The sequence below is a fragment of the Panthera uncia genome (assembly GCF_023721935.1).
Source record: "Panthera uncia isolate 11264 chromosome A1 unlocalized genomic scaffold, Puncia_PCG_1.0 HiC_scaffold_16, whole genome shotgun sequence".
Lineage (NCBI taxonomy): Eukaryota > Metazoa > Chordata > Mammalia > Carnivora > Felidae > Panthera > Panthera uncia.
The window spans coordinates 13,376,223-13,403,253 of NW_026057576.1; the positions used below are offsets into that span (position 1 = coordinate 13,376,223).

General features: G+C 33.5%; 1 protein-coding gene across 5 annotated transcripts in view; it reads left to right on the top strand.

Annotated features, from left to right (window-relative positions):
• Positions 1 to 27,031, top strand: part of NBEA (neurobeachin) — a 673,234-nt gene that overhangs the window by 174,733 nt on the left and 471,470 nt on the right. For all 5 annotated transcript variants that reach the window (XM_049646794.1, XM_049646795.1, XM_049646797.1 and 2 more), the window contains 4 exons: positions 467 to 529; positions 622 to 719; positions 4,442 to 4,534; positions 18,887 to 18,995. In XM_049646794.1, the coding sequence (XP_049502751.1) occupies positions 467 to 529; positions 622 to 719; positions 4,442 to 4,534; positions 18,887 to 18,995 (363 nt within the window). The remainder of the gene's footprint in view (positions 1 to 466; positions 530 to 621; positions 720 to 4,441; positions 4,535 to 18,886; positions 18,996 to 27,031) is intronic.

Here is a 27,031-nt window from a genome sequence, read left to right on the forward strand (position 1 = left end):
TTTTATTCCAGAAAACAGTCTGTATACCTGTTTGAGAAGTCTTACATTATATCTTTTATCACAGTAGGATTTTTAAAAGATTAAGATAAAGAGAAATGAAAAACAAAGGTAATATATGCACAATAGATATTATAAAGTTTTGCAGTAATTTGCATCATTTTAAGAAAAGAATAAATTCTTAGAAAATAGTAATATGAATACAGTTTAGATGATCACAATATACCAACTCTTGATAGTGGTGGTCAATCAAATCAGCAACTTCAAAAGACTAGATACAGCGTTCCAAATATTTACTTATTTAACTCGAAATAATATAGTCTATGAATTATGAAGTATTTAAACATTTTAATGAAAACATCACTACTTTTAAATTGTTCACATTTTTTAAATGATCGTTTTGATGCCTGTCTTTAAAGTTTTAATTTTAGACTTAAAATTAAGTAATACACATTTTTTTAAAAATTAGGACCGAGGGGTCAAGGAAGATGAACTTCAGAGTATATTAAATTACCTACTTACCATGCATGAGGTAGGACATGGTCTGGGTCTTTGTCTTAATTATTTTATTCAAAGCAGTAGAATAAAATATTAACTATAGAAATATTGGTGATCCCTATGCAGGATGAAAATATTCATGATGTGTTACAGTTGCTAGTGGCTTTAATGTCAGAACATCCAGCCTCAATGATCCCAGCGTTTGATCAAAGAAATGGAATAAGGTATGATTATAATATTAGTATTATTAATAGACTTGAATTGAGTACAGTTTTGCTTCCTAGAATAACCCCTACTCTAGGAACTTTTGAATAAATACAGCAAAATCTCATATACAAGAAGGGGATAAGTGGAGAAACTAGTATTGATCTTCTAATACTCAAGAAAACTGGTGAAATATATCAAGAATGGGTCTTGGGTCTCAAAAAGAGTAATTAAATTGTTGCTGTAGTAAAGACTTTTCAAGTAGTGGGAAGAACAAATACATATGTATATATTTTTCAGGAAGACAAAAGAGCATAGTATATTTCAGCAAAAGAGAGCACTAGAAAATTATATGAGTTTAGTCTCAAGAAATAGATAGTGAACAGATTTGGAAGGTCCACATAATAGAAAGTTCAGATTTTATATTTTGTTGGTGACGAAATAAAATATTTTGAAAGGGGAACTGATTTGCTTAGAGTTCCATTTTGTTTTGATTTACAGTCAGCAGTGTGGAAAATGAACTGGAGAGGGATAAAACTGATGTAGCAAAAAGAGTAGAGAGATTATTTTATTCATCAGTATTGGGGATGATGGGTTAGGGCAGTGGCAATACAATTGGAACAAAAGGACAAAATTAAAAGAGATGAAGACTAACTTTAGTCAGAATGACTGTAAGTAATTATGTAGATAAGTGAAAAATAGTTCCTTGATTAGTATTCTTATGAACTTAACCTATACCCCAGGCCCTTAGGGATTCTCCTTTTTAATTTTTGTAAAGTCTTAATTATTAGAATGAAGAGGAAATGTAAGTTATGCCATATGCAACTCAGTGCGCTTCCACAGGTTATAAAAAGAATTTTGAAATAATATACCTGCCAAGGTATTTTATTAGCACATCTTTTATTTGGCCATTTATATCAGCAAGTGACCGTTTTCTAGATCAGAGAAAACAGTCACGTCATTTCTATGTGGCTGTCCTATTTGTGATATCAATAATACTTTTGAGTTTACAATGGAGTTGCTAATCTGTTTGAAGAAGATTACACGTTTAATTATTAACAACTACAAATATTTTCTTACTATGAGGTTGAATTATATAAAATTGCTGATACTTAACTGTTTACTAAATAAATAATGGCAGTTTCATATGTTCCAACTTAATAATATAATACAGTTATACTTCTCTTCTTAAATTATATTTAGATTGAACAATTAGTATCCTTGACCTTAGATCCTAGTATCTGCTTTATTTATTATATTAATTGATTAATGAATTAATTGAAAATATCCTCCTCATCCCTGTGGATGATACCAACCTTAGATTGGTTAATATGAAATGCAGACATAGGATTTTTCATTACTTTGACATGGTAAAAATATGATCATACAAAGGAGAGTGGTTAGGTCTTTAGGGGAGTGAAATAGTAATTTAAATGTATAGTGTGAATGGAATGATTAGGCACAATGAATACCAAGACCTGGTTGCTCATGATTGACACCTGCTAAACGTGTCATATTGTCACCAGTGTGTTCAAAACAATGACAGAGATGGAAGAATTTCTACTTCACTTTTTCCACTTGAAAAAAATGTGGTGACTGTAGGCTTTGTTAAAAATATGGAAAAAGTAGGCTTATTCTATAGGACATTTAATGGTCTGTATCCTAGAAAGTAGGTACGTAAGGATAACAGTTACATATAAAATATTTTCTGGGGAAACTTCTGATTAATTATAATTTATACACACTAAGAAATGAATACAAAGAATGAATTTAATTTAAGTTTGGTGATATTTTAACTGACTTTAAGGAAGACCGTGTGAAATATGAAATACAACATTGAACTGAGTAGCTAAAAATGTGGTATTTTTATATCTGAAATTCTTTAAAGAAAAGAACAAATAAGTACTTATCTCAATATAGACAATATTCTGACTTAATATAGTAAGCTCAAACAGATGAATTAGGATTCACCTAATTATCGTATTATATTGCAAGTAGATTCATTAACTGATTTGTCAGTAAATTTCCTATTCATATTGTATTGCAAATCCACTGTTTGTTTCTTGTTTTGTAAGGAACACTTACTTATCTAGTTGTGAAGAAAATCCTATGTAATGTAGATGAATGATGGCCCTCGATGTTTCCATGTTTCACTTGTCGATCATAATTTCTGTTAGTCCTGGGTGGATCTTATGCCTTTGTTATACCTAAATTTGAAGTTATTTCTAGAAAATGGGAATTCTGTGGCAGTTTCTCGTTCCATGTCTGAAGCTAGTCACATTTTTAGGCTGTGAGCTTCTACTTCTGTTCTCAAGATTATTTTTTCTGTTGAAAGTTCTTTCTCACGATTTCCTGAATAGTTCTTTTCCTGACATGTATAACTTTCCTAGTCTCATACTTGTTCTTTTTTTTTTCATTACTGATCTTTGTCTTTAAACATTCTAAAAATCAATTTCAGTGTAAATACGTATTTATTTAGGAACTTGAGGCTTTTGAAAAACTTCATCTTCTAAAGGAAATAGTTACCTCTAGAGTTTACCTAGTCTGTTCTTCAACTGAGTAACACACAAGTAAGAGGCAATATCAACAATATATTATTTTCTTTTTTAATAGTATAAGCCATTATTAAACATAAAACAGATGTCACTAGCTTTAAGTTATTTGTTTCCCTTTGTTAATGTTACTGAAATAATATAAAAATTGTACTGTATCTTCTAATACCAACTTTTTTGTTTGGCCTAGATTACTTCATTTTAAAAATATAAAATGACATTTTATTTTTCAAAAAGAATTTAATACAATAAAGCATATCCCAATTTTATAGGCCCCACCACCACCTTCAAAGAACTTTCTTAAATTGTAGAATGAGTTTTAAAAGAATTATTACCCACTACTACCTTATAGAAAAAAATACTTCTATGTTTTGAAGAAAACAAAAGACAAACATTTTTAGATATTTATAAATGTAATAATGAATATAGCCCTATTCTTATATAGTATATGAAGTGCCTCTATAGGTTAGGTTAGGTTAGGTGAGGTTTTGTGTTGCTAGCAGAGACTTTTTTGCTCCAAGTAACAGAAAAATTCTCAAACCGATTAAAGTAAAAACAGAATAATGCGTTTGTTATAGAAATCTCATTAGGATAAGAACAAGGAATTGGAAAGCTAGAAGGAAACAACTTTGCTTTCTCTGCTACTTCCTGTATGGTTGCTTTGTTCTTCCTTTTGTGTATAGACTCATCTATGTGAACAAAACAAGACTGCATTATCCTTTCTATTTTAAATCCTTTTTTTATTCAGGAGCCCCCAAAGTGCTAGATATTGTTTCTCAGATCTCATTCCAAATGCTCAGAAAAGAGAAATAATTGGGCAACTATCTATCCATGATCCAATAAACAAGAAAAAAAGGTCATTATGTAGAAATGTCAGAGGCAGTTCTAATAGAAGGGGAAATGTGGCTTAACTAATCATGTATCTTAAAATAGAAAAAATGTCTTTTCAACATGCCTGGAAGGCAGTGCTTATAAGCAACGAATCACATTGAATGTTTGAGTATTTATTGGAAGACCGAGTTTATAGAAAAATTTGTAAAATATGATAATTTTTAATTTTTCCAAAGAATTTTAAATCCTGAGAGGTACTTTATATTTTTTATATTTATGGTTTGTTTGTAAAGTATATAGTGCTTCTATTTTTAATATTTGTAGGTGCTTAAAAGGTCATTTATTTCTGTATTTTTTAGAGTAATCTACAAATTATTGGCCTCTAAAAGTGAAAGTATTTGGGTTCAAGCTCTGAAGGTTCTGGGATACTTTCTGAAGCATTTAGGTCACAAGTAAGTTGATGTTTTTCATAATGAATTGTGAAAATATCTATTTAAATTGTATTTTTAGTAGTTTCGTATCTAATATAACATGAAATTTGACTTGAATAATCTTACAGTGGAAAAGAATAGCTTCCTATGATAAAAATTGTGAAAGTGTTTTATGAAAGCATGTTTATTAATAGTAGATTATAGAACAAATTCACAATTTAAGTAATATAGTTTATTTCTATTTGCTGAAGAAAATACTGTTCATCTTAAAGATGTAATAACATATTTCATCAAATCAAATAAATTACATGGATATGATTTCAGTGAAAACTTTCGTGACACAGGGAATACAGTGTATATGAGAGCTGCTCTTTTGCTGACATGTTAAGTCATTATTATTTGTATTTTTTTTAACATTGAGGCCTATGGATTATTTTTGTTATTTGAAGATCCTAGAATATTTCTTTTTTCCCCAAAGTCTAGAATTTAGATACTGTCACTTGCTGATATAATGAGTATTTTTCATATTATGTTGTCCAGTGCAAAATTATTCTTTATAAAATCCATTTTCTATACAAATGAACCCAACAGGGTATCATTTAACTATTGCTAGATATGCAGCTCCTCTCAGAACCTCACTGTTGTCATTTCATTTTGGTATTTAAATTTTCAGAGAGTTTATTGATAACACTGATGAAAACTACACACGATCTAGGTAAAACGTCTCAAACATGCTAAATAGTCTGGAAGAGTAGATATTATTTTTATTTTGGTACCAAATTGATAGTCAAGTAAGTGAAAATAGACATATTATAAATATAGGGAATAGTTCACCAAAACCAGGATTGTAGGAAGGAGTTATACATATTTGAGGAACTGTAAATGTGTATTAGTTGATTGAATACTGAGACTGAGAAGCATGTGTACTTTTCATATTAAGAGAAAAGGACTGCTCATTTAACTTTGGTTAAGTAAGAGAAATTGACTAGGAGACATTAAAGGATTCTAGCCCTAGATGCAACCTCTTAAAAATTGTTAAGAAGACACATTGAAAAATATAGAAATGTGGAAAACTTAAGCAAAACTAACCAACAGAGGGGCACCTGGGTGGGTTAGTTGGTTAAGCCTTGACTCTTGGTTTTGGCTCAGGTCATGATCCCACAGTTTGTGGGATCGAGCCCCACATCGGGCTTTGTGCTGACAGCATGGAGCCTCCTTTGAATTCTCTTCTCTCTCCTTTCCCTCTCTCTCTGCCCCTTGCCAGCTCATGCTCTCTCTCTCTCTCTCTTTCTCTGAATCTCTCTCTCTGAGAATAAATGAAAAACATTAACAAATCTTAAAAAAAAATAAAAAAACTAACCAGCAGATAAGAACACTCACTGGAAAAATATTGCTATAGAATACATAATAATTGCAATTATTAAATTGGTAAGTAATTGCAATTATTAAATTAGCAAATTAGAAATTTACCATAAGTTTAAAAAGTAAGATATGAATTGCTGCTGAGGAAGGAGTACTACTAAGCAGAATTTCATGAAGTTAGAAGACATGGTAGGATAACACAGAAGTGTTGGATCATAGACTAACAGAACTTTGGAGGAAAGTTTCTATTTTCTTTTTATTGAAGAAAAAAACTTCCATACAAATAAAAACGAAATCAGAAGAAACTCAAAGGAAGATGAACTATGTGGTTGGCATAGTAAGATACACAGAAGATAAAAATGAAAACAAGGCAAATAATATGAGAAATTCAAGAAATATAATAAGAGTTTAGAAGAATTATAGAGAAAATGATTGCTATAGAAAGTATGGAAGTTCCAGTAGTGGCCTAAATTGAATTTCCAACTAAGAAAAGCAGAACAGTGGAACTAAACAAATATTTAAAGCTATAATTCAGTGAAGTCCTAATATAAGATTTTAGCATCCATTTTAAAAGATCATTCTGAGTACCAGGGAGAATTTTCCTAGAATGGTCAGCACAAAAATATACTATTGGTCTTAAATATTAGTCTTAAATCACCTATTTTAAGAAAAATTCAATTGATCACAATAATAAAAACCCAGATCTATGTGCAAGAAACATACAAAAATAAAGTGATTTAGAAAGGCGGAAAATTAAAGGATAACTAAAGGTTATACCACCTGCATACAAGTGAGGAAAACAGGAATCATCTTAATATTGGACAAATTAGAAGTCAAGCCGAAAAGCAATAAATAACATAAAGAAGGATACATAATGTTACAGGGTGAAACTTTCATAAAAAAAGAAATTATGGGATAAATAATACAATTACTAAAACAAAGTTTAATTCACCTATCTTGGTTCATAAAAAAATCCAGGGGGAAAGTAATCTAAATAGTAAGGTAAATCTGATTAATATAGTTTGAAATCTGTACCATGTTAACATGGAACATTTATAAAAATTTGACATCAAAGTAGTATACATCAAAGAAGAATTCTAAAACATAAAGACAAAACAGACAATATTCTTTTAATAAAACACAGTAAAATTAGAAAATAGGAACAAAGTCAGAAACCAAAGTTTCTTCTACCTAGAAATTTAAAGTTTATTAAACAATTTTTGTGTCAATGAGAAAATACAAACAGCAGAATTTTTTTCAATATTTTATTAAAATTATTTTATTTTATTATTTTATTTTATTTTATTTTATTTTATTTTATTTTATTTTATTTTATTTTATTTTATTTTTTTATCATGAGTGTACTCTTTAATCCCCATCCCCTATTTCTCCCATCTCCCCACATACCCTCTGGTAACCATCTGCTTATTCTCTATAGTTAAGAGTCTGTTTCTTGGTTTGTCTCTCTCTCTTTTTTTTTTCCTTTGCTTGTTTGTTTTGTTTCTTAAATTCCACATATGAGTGAGGTCATATAGTATTTGTCTTTCTCTTAGCATTTTGCTTAGCATTATTTTGCTTAGCATTATACTCTCTAGCCCTATTTATATTGTTGCAAATGGCAAGATTTCATTCTTTTTTATGATAATATTGACAATATTATTCACAATATTATCACAATAATATTCCATTGTGTTTCTATACCACATCTTCTTTATCCATTCATCTGTCAATGGACTGGGCTGTTTCTATAGATTGGCTATTATAAATAATGTTGCAATAACCATAGGGGTGCATATATCCGTTTGAATTATGTTTTTGTATTTTGGGGGTAAATACCCAGTAGTGCAATTCCTAGATCATTGGGTAGTTCTATTTTTAATTTTTTGAGGAACCTCTGTGCTGTTTTCCATAGTGGCTACACCAATTTGCATTCCCATCAGCAGTGCAAGAGGGTTCCTTTTTCTCCATATTCTCACCAACCCTAATGAGGTGATATTTCATTGTAGTTTTGATTTACATTTCCCTGATAATGAGTGGTATTGAGTATCTTTTCATGTGTTTGTTGGACATCTATATGTCTTCTTTGGAGAAATGTCTGTTCATGTTGTCTGCCCATTTTTAATTGGATTATTTGTTTCTTGGTATTGACGTATGTCAGTATTTATATATTTTGGATACTAATCCTTTTTCAGATATGTCATTTGCAAATATCTTCTCCCAGTCTGTAGGCTACCTTTTAGTTTTATTGGCTGTTTCCCTTGCTCTGCAGAAACATTTTAGTTTGACGTGATCCCAGTAGTTTATGTTGGCTTGCCTCAAGAAACATATCTAGAAAAATGTTGCTATGGCTGATGGTGAAAGATTACTGCCTATGCTCTCTTGTAGGAATTTTACGGTTTCACATTTAGATCTTTAATCAGTTTTCATTTGTTTTTGTGTATGGGGAGAGATATTGGTCTGGTTTCATTCTTTTGCAGGTGGCTGTCCAGTTTTCCACACACCATTTGTTGAAAAGACTGTCAGTTTCCCATTGAATATTCAGTCCTTTGTTGAAGATTACAAAATCATTGTGCAGAAATCTGTTGCATCCCTATACACTCATAATGAAGTAGCAGAAAGTGAAATTGAGAAAACAGTTCCTTTTACAACTGAACTAAAAACAATAAAATGTTTAGGAATAAACCTAACTTAAGAGGTGAAAGATCCATATTCTGAAAACTGTCAGGGGTGCGTGGGTGGCTCAGTTGGTTAAGCGTCCGACTTCAGCTCAGGTCATGATCTCGCAGTTTGTGGGTTTGTGCCCCATGTCAGGCTCTGTGCTGTCAGCTCAGAACCTGGAGCCTGCTTCAGATTCTGTGTCTCCCTCTCCCTCTCCGCCTGTCTTCCACTCATGGTCTGTCTCTCTCTGTCTCTCAAAAATATGTAAATGTTAAAAAAAATTGAAAATTATAAAACACCGATGAAAGAAATTTAAGAATACACAAATAAGACATTCCATGCTTATGAATTGGGAGAACATATAATGTTAAAATGTCTGTATGATCCAATGCAACTTACAAATTTAATGCAATCCCTATCAAAATACCAATAGCATTTTGCACAGAACTAGGACAGACAATCCTAAAATTTGTATGGAAAACAGTCTTGAAAAAGAAAAATAAAACTGGAGGTATTGTAATTCCAGATTTCAAGTTATATTACAAAGTGGTAGTAATTAGTGGTGCCTGGGTGGCTCAGTCAGTTAAACATCCAACTCTTGATTTTGGCTCAGGTCATGATCTCATGGGATCAAGCCCCGCATTGGGCTCTGTGCTGATAACGCAGAACCTGCTTGAGATTCTCTCCCTCCCTCTCTCTTAGCCCCCTCTCCACTTGTGCATGCATGTGCATGCTCTCTCTCTCTCTCTCTCTCTCTTTCAATAAATAAATAAAAGGGGTGGCTTAGTCAGTCGAGCATCCGACTTCGGCTTGGGTCATGATCTTGCGGTTCATAAGTTTGAGCCCCACATCGGGCTTGCTGCTGTCAGCATGGAGCCTGTTTTGGATCCTCTGTCCCCTTCTCTATCTGCTCCTTCCCTGCTTGCACTCTCTCTCTCAAAAATAAAACATTTAAAATAAAATTAAAATAAATAGACATTTAGTAAAAAAAAAATAAAGTGGTAGTAATTAAAACAGTATGGTACTGGCATAAAAAGTAGACACACAGATCAGTGGAATAAAACAAAAAACAGAAATAAACCCACAATTATATGGACAAATAGCAGAATTAAAAAAAAAAAAACTTTCACAAACCTATGAGATACAGCCCAGGAAGTGTTTAGAAGAATATCTGTAGTTATACAGCAATAAAAGGAAAATACAGAGACAAATAATTAAAATGTCTAAGTTAGGAAAAGAATAACCAAATAAATGGAAGAAAGTAATTAATAAATAGACAAGTAGGAATATCATGATTTGGGATACAAAAAGTCATTTAAAAAGCTAGTTTTTTTTAAACTCATGACATAAATGGATGTCATCATTAAGCAACTTAATAAAGGACAAAAATATGAATGTATAAAATAAATTATAATTTCCATAATTAATATAAAAACTGAAGAAATTAAAAGAATTTTACATGATCATTTTGTACAACTTTCCCTAGAAACTGGTAAGACAGCCTAGTAGAAAAAGGGGGAAAGGATATGCATGAATGGTCAGCTTATAGAGGAGAATATGCATGGCATATAAACATTTAAAAAGAAGGGAGTCCTACTGGTGTAAGGGAAATATATCCTAAAACTAAATTTTTCACATATTAGACATAATTTTTCACATATTAGATTGACAGAATTCTCAAAATTCCACATCCTGTCTTTGTTAGCAAGATTGTTGTGGGGAGCAAGCATTCTTGCACATCAGAACTTAAATTAGTATAGTCCCATTTAGAGTGAAGTGTTAATTTTGATGAATGTCTGTTGAAATTACAAATACATATAGTTTTTAACACAGCAGTTTATCTCTTGTACACATGTGAAATAATGATTCTTCAGAGGTACACGTTGTGTTGTTTATATTTGTAAGGGTTAAGAGAAATCTTAAATTTCTATTAATAGGGGATTTGCTAAAAAAATGATGGTTTATTCATTAAATGGAATACCATGCAGTTGTAAAACAAAACTGTTAAGTCTCAGTATATTAATATCACAACTAAATTGTTACATGATTAAAAACAAATAGTATAGATAAGTGTTTATTTGATTTAATTTTGTATAAAAAAGAGGATATAAGTATATAATAGTTCCTATATTACATTAAGAAAATCTAGTAGAATATGTAAGAAACAAGAAATTACAAACAGTGGCTCCTTATGGGGAATTGGTACATGTACATACATACATACATACATACATATATATATATATATATACACACACATACATATATATGTGTGTGTGTGTATATATACACACACACACACATATGTATATATATACACATATATATGTGTATGTGCATATATATATGTGCATATATATGCACATACACATATATATATGTGTGTATATATATATATACACACATACATACATACATACATAAAATTCATTGGCTGTCAAGTTGGACTGCATTGGTTTGGATCCTGGCTTAGCCACACATTTTTTGAATGGTTTTGGAAATATCCTTGAGCCTCAGTTTTTATCCTACATGAGTAAAACTATACTCCTTTCTCACTGAGTTTTAAGGATAAATGATACAGTAGATTTAAAAGAGTTAATCACAGTACATTGCAATATGATGCTTTAAATATTTGGCAAAAAGGTAATAGGTGCAATTTAACCTGTAATTCTGGTAAAAACAGGTCATATCTTAAGTATAATAAGATATTTATCTTAAATATAAAATTTAAACATGAAATGCTAGTATCATTTAGATCAGTAGATAAGTATTTCTACTATATTATTACTATTATTGTTCAAGATTTGAAACAAATAAAACACATAATTATTAGGGAGGAGGAAATGTTTGTAAAGGCTTTGATTATATACCTCAAAACCTAAGAAAATCGTCTCTAAAACTGTTAAGAAATGAAATGTCACCCAAACTCAGTGTCTTATTTGTGTCTGGCAGTGAATCTGAGTTGGGTCCATGAATGAAGCTAAACTGAAGACTGGTGCATTGGTCCTTTGCAATGCCTAGTTTATAATTTCTGTCAAGTGCCTGGGATATAGGTTGTGAGATAATCCATATACTTTGTCAGCTGAAATAGAGGTAGGTTTGATATCCATCATTAAAATTGAGAAGTCTGTTCCAAATAATATATACACAGCTACTCCTTCCTCCTGAAGATGGAACTCAAATAAATCCTCTCTACTTGAGTGTGAGATGGACTTGCTGGGTTTTTTCCAAAGGATAGTGAAACCTGGCAGTGATTTCCCCTATTGATTAAGGCTGACATCAACAGTTCTGTATCATGTTGATATCATGTATTCCCTGATATGATGTAATGAGAAAGGCACTTCATCTCTGTGGTATTCTTCTAAAAGTAATAATAATAATCCCAGTCTAGTCCAGAGAAAGTATCATATATCCCCAAATTGAGGGATATTCTACAAAATACTTGACCAATACTCTGCAAAACTGTCAAAGGGCATGAGAAACAAGGAACAGGAAAACTGCTGCAGAGCAGAGGAGTTTAAGGAGATATGATGACTAAATGAAAGGTGGTATTCTGGATTGGGTTCTGAACAGAAAAAGGACATTAGGGAAAACGGGTAAAATATTAATAAAAGTCTGTAGTTTAGTTAAAACGTTATACTTATGTTGATTTCTTAGTTTTGACATATGTATCATGATTAGATAAGATATTAACAACTGGGAAAGTTGGGTAAATAATATATGGGTACTGTCTGTACTATCTTTTCAACATTTCTGTAAATCTTAAAAATTTTCAAAATAAAAAGCTATATAAAACTGAAAAACTTAACTTGGGTGTATGCCTCAATAGAAAGCCAAACTGTTCTTTCATGGAAGTGGTCTGATTATAGTTATCCTCAGAACAGAATCTAACAAATCATTCAAATAGATGATCAAAATGCCTAAACGGCTGTACTGTAATACAACTATGATAATTTTAGCTTATAAAAATTGAAAAGCCTATGTTATTGAATGTTCATTGTGGAAATAAAAATTCTCAACCAAGTGTATTTGTCTGATGTCTTAACTTCAAACCCTGTAATTTCTGGGTGAATTCTCCAAGTTAATCACACTCTAAATGAATCAGCTTGCTGTGTGTAGTGTTGACTACAGGCCTGAGAGTTATATACTGACAGTTGTTTTAACCTAATGGTTTCTTTTTCAACTAGTTGAAATTATTCAGTTTTTCTGGCAGAACCAATTGTCTGTTAACAAAAAGTAGTGATGTAGGTTCTGGGAGTATGAGAGGCGGAAAGAAGTTTCCTTCCCATATATTTTCAACATCTAACCTATTGGCTTTCTTCAGGCAAATGTTGGTTCCTTTGTGTACCTGGGGTAGCAGCAGAGAAAACAAGACAACTGGTGAGGGGTTTTCTCTCCCATGGGAATGACAGGCAGCTGAAGAATTATGTTAGAAGCCTAAAGAAAAGACTAATTTTGAGAGATCATTTTTCTGTCAAAGATCTCTGCCTCTTACTTTCTCTCTTTTGCACCCCCCTCCCTCCTGAGAGGTGTTAACATTGGCTTCTATGTAAGTGACCACCAGAAGGCCAAGAAGTATCTGAAATGATGGGTTGAATCTTCCCTGTCCTTGAATTTGTGGGAGTGCAGGAATATTGGGATGCCACAATGCTGGCTCCAGGACTTAACAACAAGCTAGGTTTTATACTACAGATCAGTATACTTAGGCGGTCCTCTACCTTACAGCGCCTGCAGGGATCCCATCATGTGAAACCCACAGCAGTGAGATCTGACCTCAACTGTGTAAAAAAGAAAAATAGCAACTCATTAAAGGCTAGTAGCCAGAGACAGGAGATAAGAGAGAGTCATCAAACTATGTACTCAATGAAATAGAACTAGTGGAGGGGGCTATGGTGGAATCCTTGAATTTTATTTTTAAGAAGAGCATTTAAGATTCAAGTAGGGAACCAAAAATGATATTCTGCCTCGTTAGCTCATGATTTGTTTTCCAGTCCATCCAAATTAGTGGACTGTAAGTTCCCAAAGCATGGGTCCAAAAATAGAAAGAGAAAAGATAAAGAATATAGGAGACTGAACATGTGAATAAGAATTCTTATAGGAGAAAAATAGTGGGTAAAACGATACCCTGAAATACTTTGTACTACTAGAAACTTAGAAATTTTGAATAAAATACAACAGAAATCCTTTCAGATGTATAGCTGAGCACACAAAAGTAGTTAAATTCTCATATGCCAAAAATGAAAATCAAACATAATGTGAGAAATAATTCTTAAGAAACAAGGTAATATTAAAACAAACCATGAAGCTTTAAAAAAATCACAGTAACTTCTGGAAATTAAAAGGTAGTAATTAAAATTAACTCCATGGACATGTTAAACAGATGAGATAAAACTTAAGAAAGAATTGGTGAGCTGAAAGATAGCAATGAAGAAATTACCCAGAATGTAGCATCAAGAGACAAAGATGACAAATAAGAAAGGAGGTTAAGAGATGGAAAAAGAATGAAAGTTTTCATAGAATAAAATACCCAGGAATGAATTTAACCAAGGATACAAAAGATCTACAAACAAAACTAAAACTAAACTAAACTAAAAGTAAAACTAAAACTGAAAACTAAAAATATGCTTGATTAGCATATTCATTATTCTCAAACACACACAAAAATATAAAACTTGTCAGTGGAAGTCATAAAATTGTCCAAAATGTAAATAAATTGTCATAAAGATGACTTGTCACCCACAATTCAATTAAGAAATCACTGATAAAAATCAAACTAATACAATGGAAATGTACATATCGTAAATAACTCATAACAAGAAATTACTGTACACATTATAAAGTGTTCAGAATCAAAACTGAGAATTTTGTGTATTTACACTTCTGAGAGTTGGCCTAAGTAGTATTGGAGGCAACTGATAGTCATAAATATTTATATTAAAAAAAGAAAGGTGATGGGGCACCTGGGTGGCTCAGTGGGTTGAGCGTCCGACTTCGGCTCAGGTCATGATCTCGCGGCTTGTGAGTTTGATCCCCACGTCAGGTTTTGTGCTGACAGCTCGGAGCCTGGAGCCTGCTTCGGATTCTGTGTCCCTCTCTCGCTCTGCCCCTCCCTCGCTCATGCTCTGTCTGTCTCTCTCTCAAGGATAAATAAAACATTTTTTAAAAATTAAAAATAAAGTGTTTTGCCTTTTCCCCCCTAGGTTTTTAATTTTATGCTGAATGTAAGGATAGTTTAACATCAGAATATCCTTTAATATAACCTCCGTATTAACACATTGAAGAATAGCTATGTAATTACGCAAATGGATACAAACAATTTTGGTAAAATTCAGTATCCATTCATCATCCAAATTCCTAGGAAAGCAGGAATAGAAAATGATTTCTTTAACCTGATAAGGCCTGTCTACTTGGAAGTAACCATCGTCTTGTTTAGTAGTAAAATATTAGAAGCATTCCCCTTCAATAGCTACAAGTTAATGTAAGCCTGTTTTCACCAGCCCTATTCAAGATCATATTAAACAGTATACTGACATTCATAGAACAGTCAGCAAATTGTTTTAAGTGTAGAATATATAATGGGCTGGGCTATAAAACATAAAACAAGTTTCAATAAATTTAAAAGAATTGAGATCAAACAACATGTTTTCTTTGACCACAACAAAATTAAGTAAGAAATCAACAGCAGAAAGAGCTTTGGTAAATTGCTTGATAGTAAGAACCCCTAGGTCAAAGAAATCTCAAAGCAAAATAGAAAATAGTTTGATTTGTATAAATCCACAACATACAACATATAACCAGAGCATATAACAACTAACTGAATTCTCATGCATTGCTGATGGGAATGTAAAATGCTCTAGCCATGTTCCAGAAGACTTTTCTAATTTCTTAAAAAATGTAACACTTACCACATACCCTGGCATTTCCATGCTTGCGTACCTACTTGGGAGAAATGACGGCATATGTCCACAACTGGACTTGTGCATGGATGTTTTTAATACCATTATCCAGAATAGTTCAAAACTGGAAATAATCCAAAATTCCATTAATTAGTGAATGGATAAACAAAGTATCATATGTCCATACAATGGAATACCAATGCACAATTAAAAGGAAACAAACTACTGATGCACACTATGACATTAATGAGTCCTAAAAATCATTATGCTAAATGGAAGAGGCCTGGTGGAGAAGAGCACGTGTTACATGTTTTCATTCATATGAAATCTCCAGAATGCAGTTAGTGATTATTATATTGGGCTAGTGATGGGAGTGGGGATTGACTACAAGGCACAAGAGAATTTTTTAGGGTGATGAAAATGTTGGAACTGGAAATTGATGATAATTGCGTGACTCTATAAGGTTTTCAAATAATTACTAAATTATATACTTACATGAATTTTATGTTCACGTTGGTGAGAGAAGCTGCTGGTAAAATGCATTTACACTTTGATGGTACAAGTATGAATGTACATATTTTTGGAGGCAATAAATTGCAGAGAGTCTCATAAAATTAAATATAAATGCTTTTAACACCCATCATTTCAGTTACAAGAATTTATTCTAAGTAAATAGTCATGGATATGTACCCAAAGATTTACCTAAAAGGGCAAAGTTTTGTTCATGGTAGAAAAAAAAGTGGAAATAGCATCAATGTCAACAGTCATCAATGGGTGTAATGTGCTGCATACTTATTATATTTAATGACTGAAAATTCAAGACAGGATAACAGGAAAAAAAGTATAAATTACCTTATACAGAATTAGTTTCATCATATTGATATCATCTATATTATCACCATATTTATATGCATAATCATTAATCTAGAAGAACATAAACTGATACTGTATAATGATTTTCTCTGAGTTATGGAAATTATGGGTTTCTTTTACCTTTGTCTTGTTTCAACATACTGTCTGAGTTTGTTACAAGAAGTATTCTTTGACTATCCAAAAAAAAAAAAAAAAGGCTTGTTTATTTTGTGAAGAAGAAAATTGGATTATATTTTCATTGGGATGTTAGTAAGCTAATAAATGTATAATTTGTATGACATTAAAAGGTTACTCTTTTTTAAAAAAAGATTACATTCTTAATCCAAATGGACAGAAATTCTATAAAATTCAAAGGGTAAAGCAAATAGGCACTAAAGCCTGAAGTCTATTTAGGTCTTAAAGTTAAGTAGGTTCAAAAGTTTAGTTTCTCTAGTCTATGCCCTATTGAAGTCTTTTTGAGCAGACTGCATTGAGTTGGGTCTTTCATTAGGGATTCTGTGGGAAACAAAGTCACGTGGGGATCATGGGGAGTATAGCTCACCCACACTCTGCCTGAGATCATGGATGGCATTTTTGGCTATCTCTTCAGTGCTGTGCAGCAAAAATTATTGATAAACATTGTTTTAAAGCAAACTGCAGGAGGAAGCTGACCCATCTCTTCTCTGGTATATACGGAAGATTCTTCAATTCCCCCACAAAAGGCTAGAATATAGCTGCTCTATAGAAATTTACATTATAGAAGATAATCAGAAGGGCATGAATTTCTTAGTAGCTGAAATTATACTGGTGCAGGTAAGAGATTATTGTAAATTCCTAATTAGGCTATTCCAGGTAGCCTAATTTGGATAACTTTTTACCAGCTTCATGTATCAGAGAGATATATAAAGGAATACACTTTGGCATTTGTTCTTTCTTGATTAGGGAGCAAATGAAAGTTTAAGTTGTCCTTGCCTTGGGTGTCACCTGAATTGGAAAATACTTAAAGCCTTCCCCTCTATAATCCCATAATATCCATTAGTCCTGATTTTAAAAAATTTTTAATGACCAGTTGACCTTTTTTCAGTCGTGTTTAAGTGTTTCGCAAACACAGCCACAAGACAAACATGTGCCTAAGCTCTTGGGTTTCAGTTATTTTGCTGTTTCCCTCCCTGGACTGAGGAGAATTAGGTGGGGGGAAACAGCTGCCCTGTGTCTTTTGTTGTACAGTGTGGAGCTTGGAGGCTGATGTTAGAAGAGAGGATTTCCAGGTGAGTGGTACCCAGATAAATGGTTCATTATTTGATTTCTGTATTAATTAAAGTAACAATGGCTGCTGCAGCAGACAGACACAATTTTAGCTGCTTATCAAACTAGTATTCTAGTATTTCTTATTCATTGAAAATCCAAATGGGTGTTCCACAGTAGGTGGCTTTCTTGCAAGCTGTGATTTAGAGACCTGGGCTGCTGCTTCCATCTTGTCCTCCCTGTCTTCGTCATGTGGCTCCTGTGTTTCTGCCTTGGAGACAGAGCATGGAAGACGTGCATGAGTGCTTTTCTGTGGGCCAGGCCTGAAAATGGTTCATGACTTTCCTGCTCACATTCCACTGGCTAAAACTCAGTTAAATGGTCACACCTGAGTGTAAAAGAGGCTGGAATTGATAGTATAGCTGTGCTCTCAGGAAGAAAGGAATAAGAATTGGTGAATACCCAATTTATATCAGTGTTGCCAGATCTGAATAGGGAACAATAGCAAATCAAGGTAAGAAATGAAATGCCTTGGGTTGAGAGCCAAGAGGATCCAGATCTTGAATTCTAAGACAGTGACACAAGTGAGAGGCTCATAGCAATTCCCTGAGATATAACTAAATGTTGTAGGAAACCCCGAGTACAGCCTTCTATTCTATTTATGGATTTGGTGTGGGGAGGACAGTTAACTGAGCCAATAGTAAGTAATTAAGAAAGTTTTTTTGTGTGTGTTTCTTTCTCTCTCTCTCTCTCTCTCTCTCTCTCTTGGTTTTAAATCCAATGGCAGACCACAAATACAAGCAGTAATGAGCTAAGTAAGCATCCGGCTCTTGATTTCTACTCAGGTCTGCTCATGGTTCATGAGTTTGAGCCCTGCATCGAGCTCTGTGCTAACAGTGAAGAGCCTGCTCTGGATTCTCTTTCTCCCTGTCTCTGTCCCTCCCTCTCTCTCTCAAAATAAATAAATAAATAAACAAACATTTATAGACTTTAAATTTAGACAGAAAGGATTTAAAAATTTTGTGGTCTCTGTATTAGTGGAAACTAATAGTTTTAAACTTAATGAAAATAACTCCTAAATAGTTCATTAAAAATTTGAAAATAGTAACTGTCAACATTTATATAATATTTATAATTTGTATATTTCACATTTTATATGAGGAGTGTTTAAATAGTGTTTTTGGAACTTTAGAAGATAGCTGTGTTATAAATGTTATTTTACTGCAGATGGAAGTTAGTAAAAATAATTGTATGATTTTGTATCTGCTTAATAGATTGTACTTTCTAAACCCAAAGTCATGTGATTAGATAATCAAATGTATTTCATAGTGTTTTGTTTTCTTTCCCCCTTTTTCTTCAGGAGAAAAGTGGAAATTATGCATACTCATAGTCTTTTCACTCTTCTTGGAGAAAGGCTGATGTTGCATACAAACACTGTGACTGTCACCACATACAACACACTTTATGAGGTAAAAAAAATGTGATGACGATTTAAAATGTATTTAGTGGAAACCTTCTATGTAATTGGGATCAGTAGTTGGTCAGTTAATCAAAAAGCCAGAAATCATTATTTTCAAAAATGAACACATACTTACATTTTAAAATTTTATTTTAAAACATACCCATGTACATTTATTTGCCCATCTTTTTATGTCAGTCCAAGGTGTTTTCTTTTAGTATGGGTTGGCTGATTGACTTTGTGCAGCGTTTCTCATACAAACCACACCTATTATGTATTATATATTAGGTCTTTCCCTCCCTCCGCCTCTGCTAATTCTTTCTATCTCTGTCTCCTTTGAAACTACCAACATTAACCTAGAGTTGATAGTGAGGTAAATTATAGGTAAAAATTATTTGTGAAAGCAGTATCTGGAAGGAGCAGTACATTTTATCATCTCAATTGACAAATCCTTTTTTCATCATTTCTACCATATAGCCATATAGCTTGAGCTCCGTGTTTTCTATGAAATGCACACACTACCTCCCAAAGCAGCTGTTTTTATTTTTAAGGACCAGTAAAATATGAGTAATAATCCCTGTGTTAACCTTAAAACCTTAATTCTCCTCTCCTACAACTGGTCTTTGGTGGCCCTAGTTCTTTTCTCTAGTACAAGGATTAGCAAACTTACTAACACCTGTCTGTGTGGCTAGGCGCCAAGGCTAGTTTTTCTGTCTTCAAATGGTTGAAAGTAAGCAAAAGAAAAATAAAATATGACATATAAAAATGATACGAAATTAAATGTCAGTGTCCATAAATACTTTTGTTGGAACAACCGCTGTGCTCATTCCTGTACATACTACTGGTGGTTGCTTTTGCGTCACAGCAGCAGAGTTGAGTAGGTGCAACAGAGAATGTTTGTCATGTTCTCATCACACTTTGCATGCTGCTCTGTTGCACTGCAGATCGCGGCATGTGGTGACTTGATAGTGTTTCACGTATCACAGGTATTTTAAGTCTAGCTTTTTGTTTAATACCAGTGCATAACCATCATGTCAGAATAAGAAAAGTGGACTTCAGGTCTCACACGTCTAAAATACAGTGGAGTGTGAATTATTTTGTTACAGATTTAGGTGGCAAAGCATTTTATCTGTTACACAAGGACACTATTATACATTGACGCTAATAGATTAAACACTTGTAATAACATCCTTCACTCAGAAAAATAGTAGGCAGAAAATAAAAAATACCATCATAGGGGCGCCTGGGTGGCGCAGTCGGTTAAGCGTCCGACTTCAGCCAGGTCACGATCTTGCGGTCCGTGAGTTCGAGCCCCGCGTCAGGCTCTGGGCTGATGGCTCGGAGCCTGGAGCCTGTTTCCGATTCTGTGTCTCCCTCTCTCTCTGCCCCTCCCCCGTTCATGCTCTGTCTCTCTCTGTCCCAAAAATAAATAAATAAATAAATAAATAAATACCATCATTGCAGATTTCTCCACGAGAGTAAAAAAATGAAGTGAGAGACATTGAAGGCAAATGCTAAAATTCTTAATGGATTTGTACTACAATTTTAAATTCATATGGAACAAATTCAGACTCCTCTAATAACTACATTTGTTTCATCTAAGCCACAGTATATCTCAATTCTAGTTTTGGGTGGCCCACAAGTAGAGGATAGTTTTTACATTTTTAAATGACCAGAATAAAAGAAGAATATTTTGTGATGTATAATTTTATGAAATTCAAATTTCATATTTGTAAATAAAGTTTTATTGGAAGGTAGTCACGTTTATTCACTTAGTCTATGAGTGATTTCAAACCATAATGACAAGGTTGAGTTGTGAGAGACCATATGACCCACAAATCCTAAAATAGTTTTCTATCTACCTTTCTGTAAAAATTTTGCTACAAAGATAAAATTCTCTCTCTGCTGTAACAGAGAAATATCTCTCCACTCTTTTGTTGTTTTTATTAAAAAGTACATTTTAATCTGATATCAGAATTAATATGCATTCATTATAGACTTTTGGAAAATACAGAAAACACCAAAAAAAATTTACTTCTGGTGTCTCCATCAGTACTAAATTATATATAAAGTTTTTTGTCAGCTCACATACACATACAGACACACATACAAAAAACTCATGAAATATCATCCTTCCCATAGCTTTGGGTTCTCCTTTTTGCACGTAACACCATACTGCAAATATTTTTATTACAAAATGTTCATCATAGTTGGGAGGGCAAAGTTTTCTGGTAAAGGGCCAGATGATAGATATTTATAGGCTTTGTGGTAGTCTTAGTTTGTCTAGACTGCTGTAACAGAATACCACAGACCAGGTGGCTTATAAACAACGGAAATTTGTATCTCACGGTTTGGGAGGCTGGCAAGTCCCAATATCCAGGCACTGGCGGATTTGGTGTTTGGTGAGGACTCACTTCATGGTTTATAAACCATCTTTTCACTGTGTCCTCCCATGGCAGTAGTGTCAAGGGAGTTCTTAGATTTCTTTTATAAAGGGTCATAGTGTGACCTTCATGAGGGTTCCCAAGCCCTAAACACCTTCTAAAAGGCTCCACACCTCTTAATACCATGACACCGGGGATTGGTTTGCAAGATGAGAATTAGTGGGGTCACAAACATTCAGTCTCTAGCAGCAGGCTTTATGGTGTCTGTGGGACTACTCAGCTCTGCAGTTGTGGCTCAGAAGCAGTTGTAGACACTGTGAGACAAATGGGTGTGCTGGCCAATAAAACTGTATTGTATCTGTTTTATTTTATATCTGTTTACAAAAGCAGATGGTATCCTGGATAGTATTTTGGCCTCAGGTCTGTAACATTACTTTCAGCTGTTTTATTTCACCTTTTTTTTCCGTTTTATCTTATCATCATTAAATTTAAGAGTAAATTAAAAAACTCCTTTGACTACTCTGTTTCTTTCATTTTTAAGCCTAATATTACAACTTTGTGTTATTCATTCATCTAATTACATGATTTGTAAATGCTTATCGTCCAGAACACTGGGTATTACCGTAGTGTTTTTTTTTAGTATTGCTCCAATATTTGACCTACAAAACTGAATAAGCATTAATAATAGAAAAGCCTACCATATACAAATCATCTTGATTCTGATATTATTTCCCTAATAATAGTAGCTGTTTTGGAGGGTGTATTTCCTGTGACACTTTGGTGTAAGTACTTTTCGTACATTATCTCAGAGTCTTACAACAACCCTATGAAACTAGATTTTTTTGTTGTTGTTGCCTTTTTAAACAAACAGAATCACAGGTTAAACAATTTTTTTTCTGTGTCTCACCATTAATAATAAATGGTCATAAGATAGGCAGATTCCATAATGTATGTGCGTAAGGTAAAAAATGTCAGAATCTACCTTTGGTGGACAACATGAAAGTCCTCTGAATCAAAACTGTGCTACAATATCATATTCGAGCTCTTTCTATTTGTGTTTCTATCTTGGTTTTTTTGGACTAATCCTTCTCTGGTTGATGATGTCTACACATGTTTTTTAAATCATTTTTTGCCTACATGAATTTCTAACCCTCTGCTTGTTTTAACCAATTAGTGTCAAAAGAGTAGAATGTCTTTGTAGTTAGTGAAACCTCATATTAAAATAAGAATGTAGCATAATAATATGTTGAATTTGAAAAATCATTAGGTACTTAACCTTAAAGTAAGAACATATGTATTTCTATTAGTTTTCTTGAAAAGTGGCTCAATAGCAAATGCAGCAGTATTTTTGCCTACCATCTATACTCATATGCACTCTCTTAGTATCCAGATTTTAGTCTCTAATGATATTCTGCACTAAAAAAGCCAAGTTGTTGCTGATTCCGTGTCTTAAGTGGAGAAAGTATGGATAAGTTTAGATCTTCTGATATTGGATATTGGATGTTGCAGATAAAGGAACTAACTTACAAGGTCTCTGACCAATTTGGCTGTAATATATGCTTTTAAAGTAGAATAATAATCATGGTTAATTGGAAAGATGGACTAAGTTAATTATACTCTAAAAAAGGAAAACTTAACATAAGTATACAAAAAGTCAAAAAAGAAAGATGGTTATGATATGATTGGGTTGCACTGCTGATCCCATAAAAAAGTAGAAGGGGTCTTAGCATAAGCTTTAGTACCACTAACAAGCCATATTATGTTTTTAGACTGCAGGATGGTGATGACTAATTCTAGATTACCAAAGTTAAAAGACTGCACCATTTTGGAAGGTAGCATCGGGTCACAGAAAATTAAAACTCATTTTGAACTTAATTCTCATTAACACAGTAAGTGAAATGTAACTGTAACCGGAAAACTCAGCCTCAAAACCTGCAGCTTGAGTTTGATTATCCTTGTGAGTAAGCATCGAACAGGGCCTACATCCCTGGCAAGAATGACTTGGTTGATAATCTTCAGTTTGAAAGCTCTTTTACCTTCATTTCCATTTTGGTTTGGGGAAATTAACTTAACCCCAAACAATGTATCAAAATCAATATCACTACAACTGTAGGAAGGTATAAAATGACGCACAAAAATAATCAAGAACTATGTGAAGCCTATGATCTTGGTAATGATATTTTAGCATATGAGGTTTTTTTAAAGTTTTTGGAAGGCCAGTTAAGATAAGGACTATGTCAGTGTCATCTTTAAAATTCTAAATCTGGGGCACCTGGGTGGCTCAGTTGGTTAACTGTCAGACTTTGGCTCAGGTCATGATACAGTTCACGAGTTCGAGCCTCACTCACATCGGGCTCTCTGCTGTCAGCACAGAGCCCACTTCAAATCCTCTGTCCCCCCGTCTCTCTGCTCCCCCCCTCTCTCTGCTCCCCCCCTGCTTGTGCTCACTTTCTCTCTCTCTCAAAAAATAAATAAATAAACTTAAAAAAACAAAGAAATCTCTCTTTTAAAAAAATTCTAAGTCTGGTAATGCCTATAATAGAATAAATAACAAATTTTATTTTATTTATTTTTTTTAAATTTTTTTTTTAATGTTTATTTATTTTTGAGACAGAGACAGAGCATGAACGGGGGAGGGGCAGAGAGAGACGGAGACACAGAATCGGAAGCAGGCTCCAGGCTCTGAGCCATCAGCCCAGAGCCGGACGCGGGGCTCAAACTCACGGACTGAGAGATAGTGACCTGAGTTGAAGTCGCACGCTTAACCCACTGAGCCACCCAGGTGCCCCAAAATAACAAATTTTAAAGGACAAAGTAACTAAGACCTTTTGCAGGATATAGCAGATACCATTGTATAAAAGATGTAAAGATCTATCTCGGTTATTCTGAAAATTTTTAAAAATTATTAAAGAAATATCCCTGTCTCTTAGTTTTCTGAGGTGAATTTATTCTTATAGGTCCTATGCTAAGAAGTAAGTTGGCTTTAGTGAACTCCTCTTTGAAATAACTCAAAATTATTTTTATATGAATACTTTTTGAGAATTACATTATTTGCAAAATTTGTATCTTAAGTTGATTTGCTTTATTTTTGCTTTTTTATTCCATCTCTAAATTATGGATAATTATATTTTCTTTTTTTTTTTTCTTTTTTTTTAAATTTTTTTTTTTTTCAACGTTTTTTATTTATTTTTGGGACAGAGAGAGACAGAGCATGAACGGGGGAGGGGCAGAGAGAGAGGGAGACACAGAATCGGAAACAGGCTCCAGGCTCCGAGCCATCAGCCCAGAGCCTGACGCGGGGCTCGAACTCACGGACCGGACCGCGAGATCGTGACCTGGCTGAAGTCGGACGCTTAACCGACTGCGCCACCCAGGCGCCCCGATAATTATATTTTCTTAATGCTTATTAGGACTCTCAAACATACTTAAAATATAATTTGTTAGATTTTAAAATATGTCTTGTAAGCACAAAACTAGATTGTTCTGTTTGACATAGATCTTAATAACACTATCTGATTATTTATTGTATTAAGTATTGGGATATTAATTTTACCTCATAGGTTTGGGTTTACTATTTCTCTTTAAATATTGTTCCTATAATTCAGTTAAATATGAATGTAGACAGAGGCAGCCAAGTGTGGGAACTTCTCATCTGAAGAGCTCAATGTCTTACAGAAATAATGAACTGATTTTTGTTTTTAGTTTCAAGTTTTTATTTAAATTCCATTTAGTTAACATACAGTGTAATACTAGTTTCAAGAGTAGAATTTAGTGATTCATGCACCCAGTGCTCATCACAAGTTTTGTTTTGTTTTGTTTTGTTTAAATAAAAATGTGTATATATGTATTTTGGTTACTTTATCTTTTTTCTGTTAGGGTATAACAGTTTCTGAACACAAAATTTTTACAAGGTGGTAGCATGCTTAAAACTTATAAATATCTAGTAATGAAACCCTTTTCTCAAAATTATAGACTTTCATAGGTGGACAGTATGTTAAATATCTTGTTCAAATATTCTTTTCACAGATAAAGAAACTAAGTGAAAAAAGTAATACAGCTTGTTCAAATTATAAAGATACGAAGATTCTCTGACCCCAGATACTTACAGTGGCAATTGGGTGTAACGGTGGGGTCAATAGTTTGCCATTTTAAGAAATAGCCTAGTACTACTTTTGTCTTAGAAATTGAGCCTACTATCTAAAATGATTTATACATGATGAAGCTGGGGAGTGAGTAGGTCAGAGAGGAAGCTTTAACAGCTCCTGCTTAAACCTAAACTCTTTCTGTGGCCCATGAGTTGTGAGATAATTTCATTTATAAAATGGAATTTAAATGTATAATGCTAGGCTCAGATCTCTGTATCTAAATACATATTTAACAAGTTACTTCCATGCTTATAATTCATTATTGTTCCTCAGCCCTGTCCAAAATGATTAGCCACTAGTCCCAGGTGGCTATGGAATTCTTATAATGTGGCTATGAATTGAGATGTGCTCTAAGGCTTAATACATATTGGATTTCGTGTCCGTATCTGGCTCTGAACCCTTCCTACAATTTTGGTTTTGTAGGGGCTGGGGTTAGCTTCCTATGCGTATCTGTAATCAATACAAGTCAAACTTTCATGGCCCATCTTGAGTCATGTCCTTTCATTACAATGTTTATATTCATCTCTCCTTATTTATATCTCATTATTTCCCTCCCTCTTTTAAAAACTCATATAGGTTCTTGGGGTGCCTGGGTGGCTCAGTTGGTTAAGCTTCTGACTTCAACTCAGGTCATATCGCATGGTTCGTGGGTTCGAGCTCTGCGTTGGGCTCTGTGCTGACAGCTCAGAGCCTGGAGTCTGCTTCAGATTTTTGTGTTTCCCACTCTCTCTTCTCCCCCACCCCCTGCCCCTTGTGTTCTGTCTATCAAAAATAAATAAACATTAAAAAAAAGAACATGTATTTATGCCTGTCTCGACAATTGATTCTTGAAATAATAGTTCCACCTAGCATCTATGTTTCTCATTCCAACTATGTAGCAGAGTGTGGGCACATAAATGGTTCTTAATAAGTACATGCTGGGTTGAGTTTCTAAATATGTTTTTTTAATTAAAAAACTCATACTTGAATATGTTATAGTTTTCAAAACACTTTCACATATAGAGCCTTCTTTGATCTTCCTAGCAAGTTTATTAGGTAGGCAAAGCCATTATTATCCTCATCGTTAGAAGATTAAATACAGACTTAAAAAGGACAATATAAAATTGTAGATTTTTGGGGATAAATATCATTTTCTTTGCAATGAGGTTTCTTATTTTTGGGGTGAGACGGTTTTAACTAACCTTCATCATGGAAGAGTGTGGCCTGATCTTTCCCAAGCCTGTCTACAGTTATTTTTAATCTGTTTGTAACCAGAATTTTGGAGATGTGGTCCACTGGGCTGTAGGGCCACACCAGGGCTTTTTTGGGCAGACTGGTGTGAAAACTTGTTGTATGCATACAAAACCACTGAATGTTCTTTGTTATTGTCAAATTCCTAGGATTTGCAAAGAAATTTTGGTCCCATGTGTCTGCTCCACCTGATTAGTAGTGCATGTCTGTAGTGCAGTGTTCAGAAAATCCTGAGGCACTGTTCAGTTTCAACAGCAAAGTGTCTGCTTTAAACGCAATTATAGGCG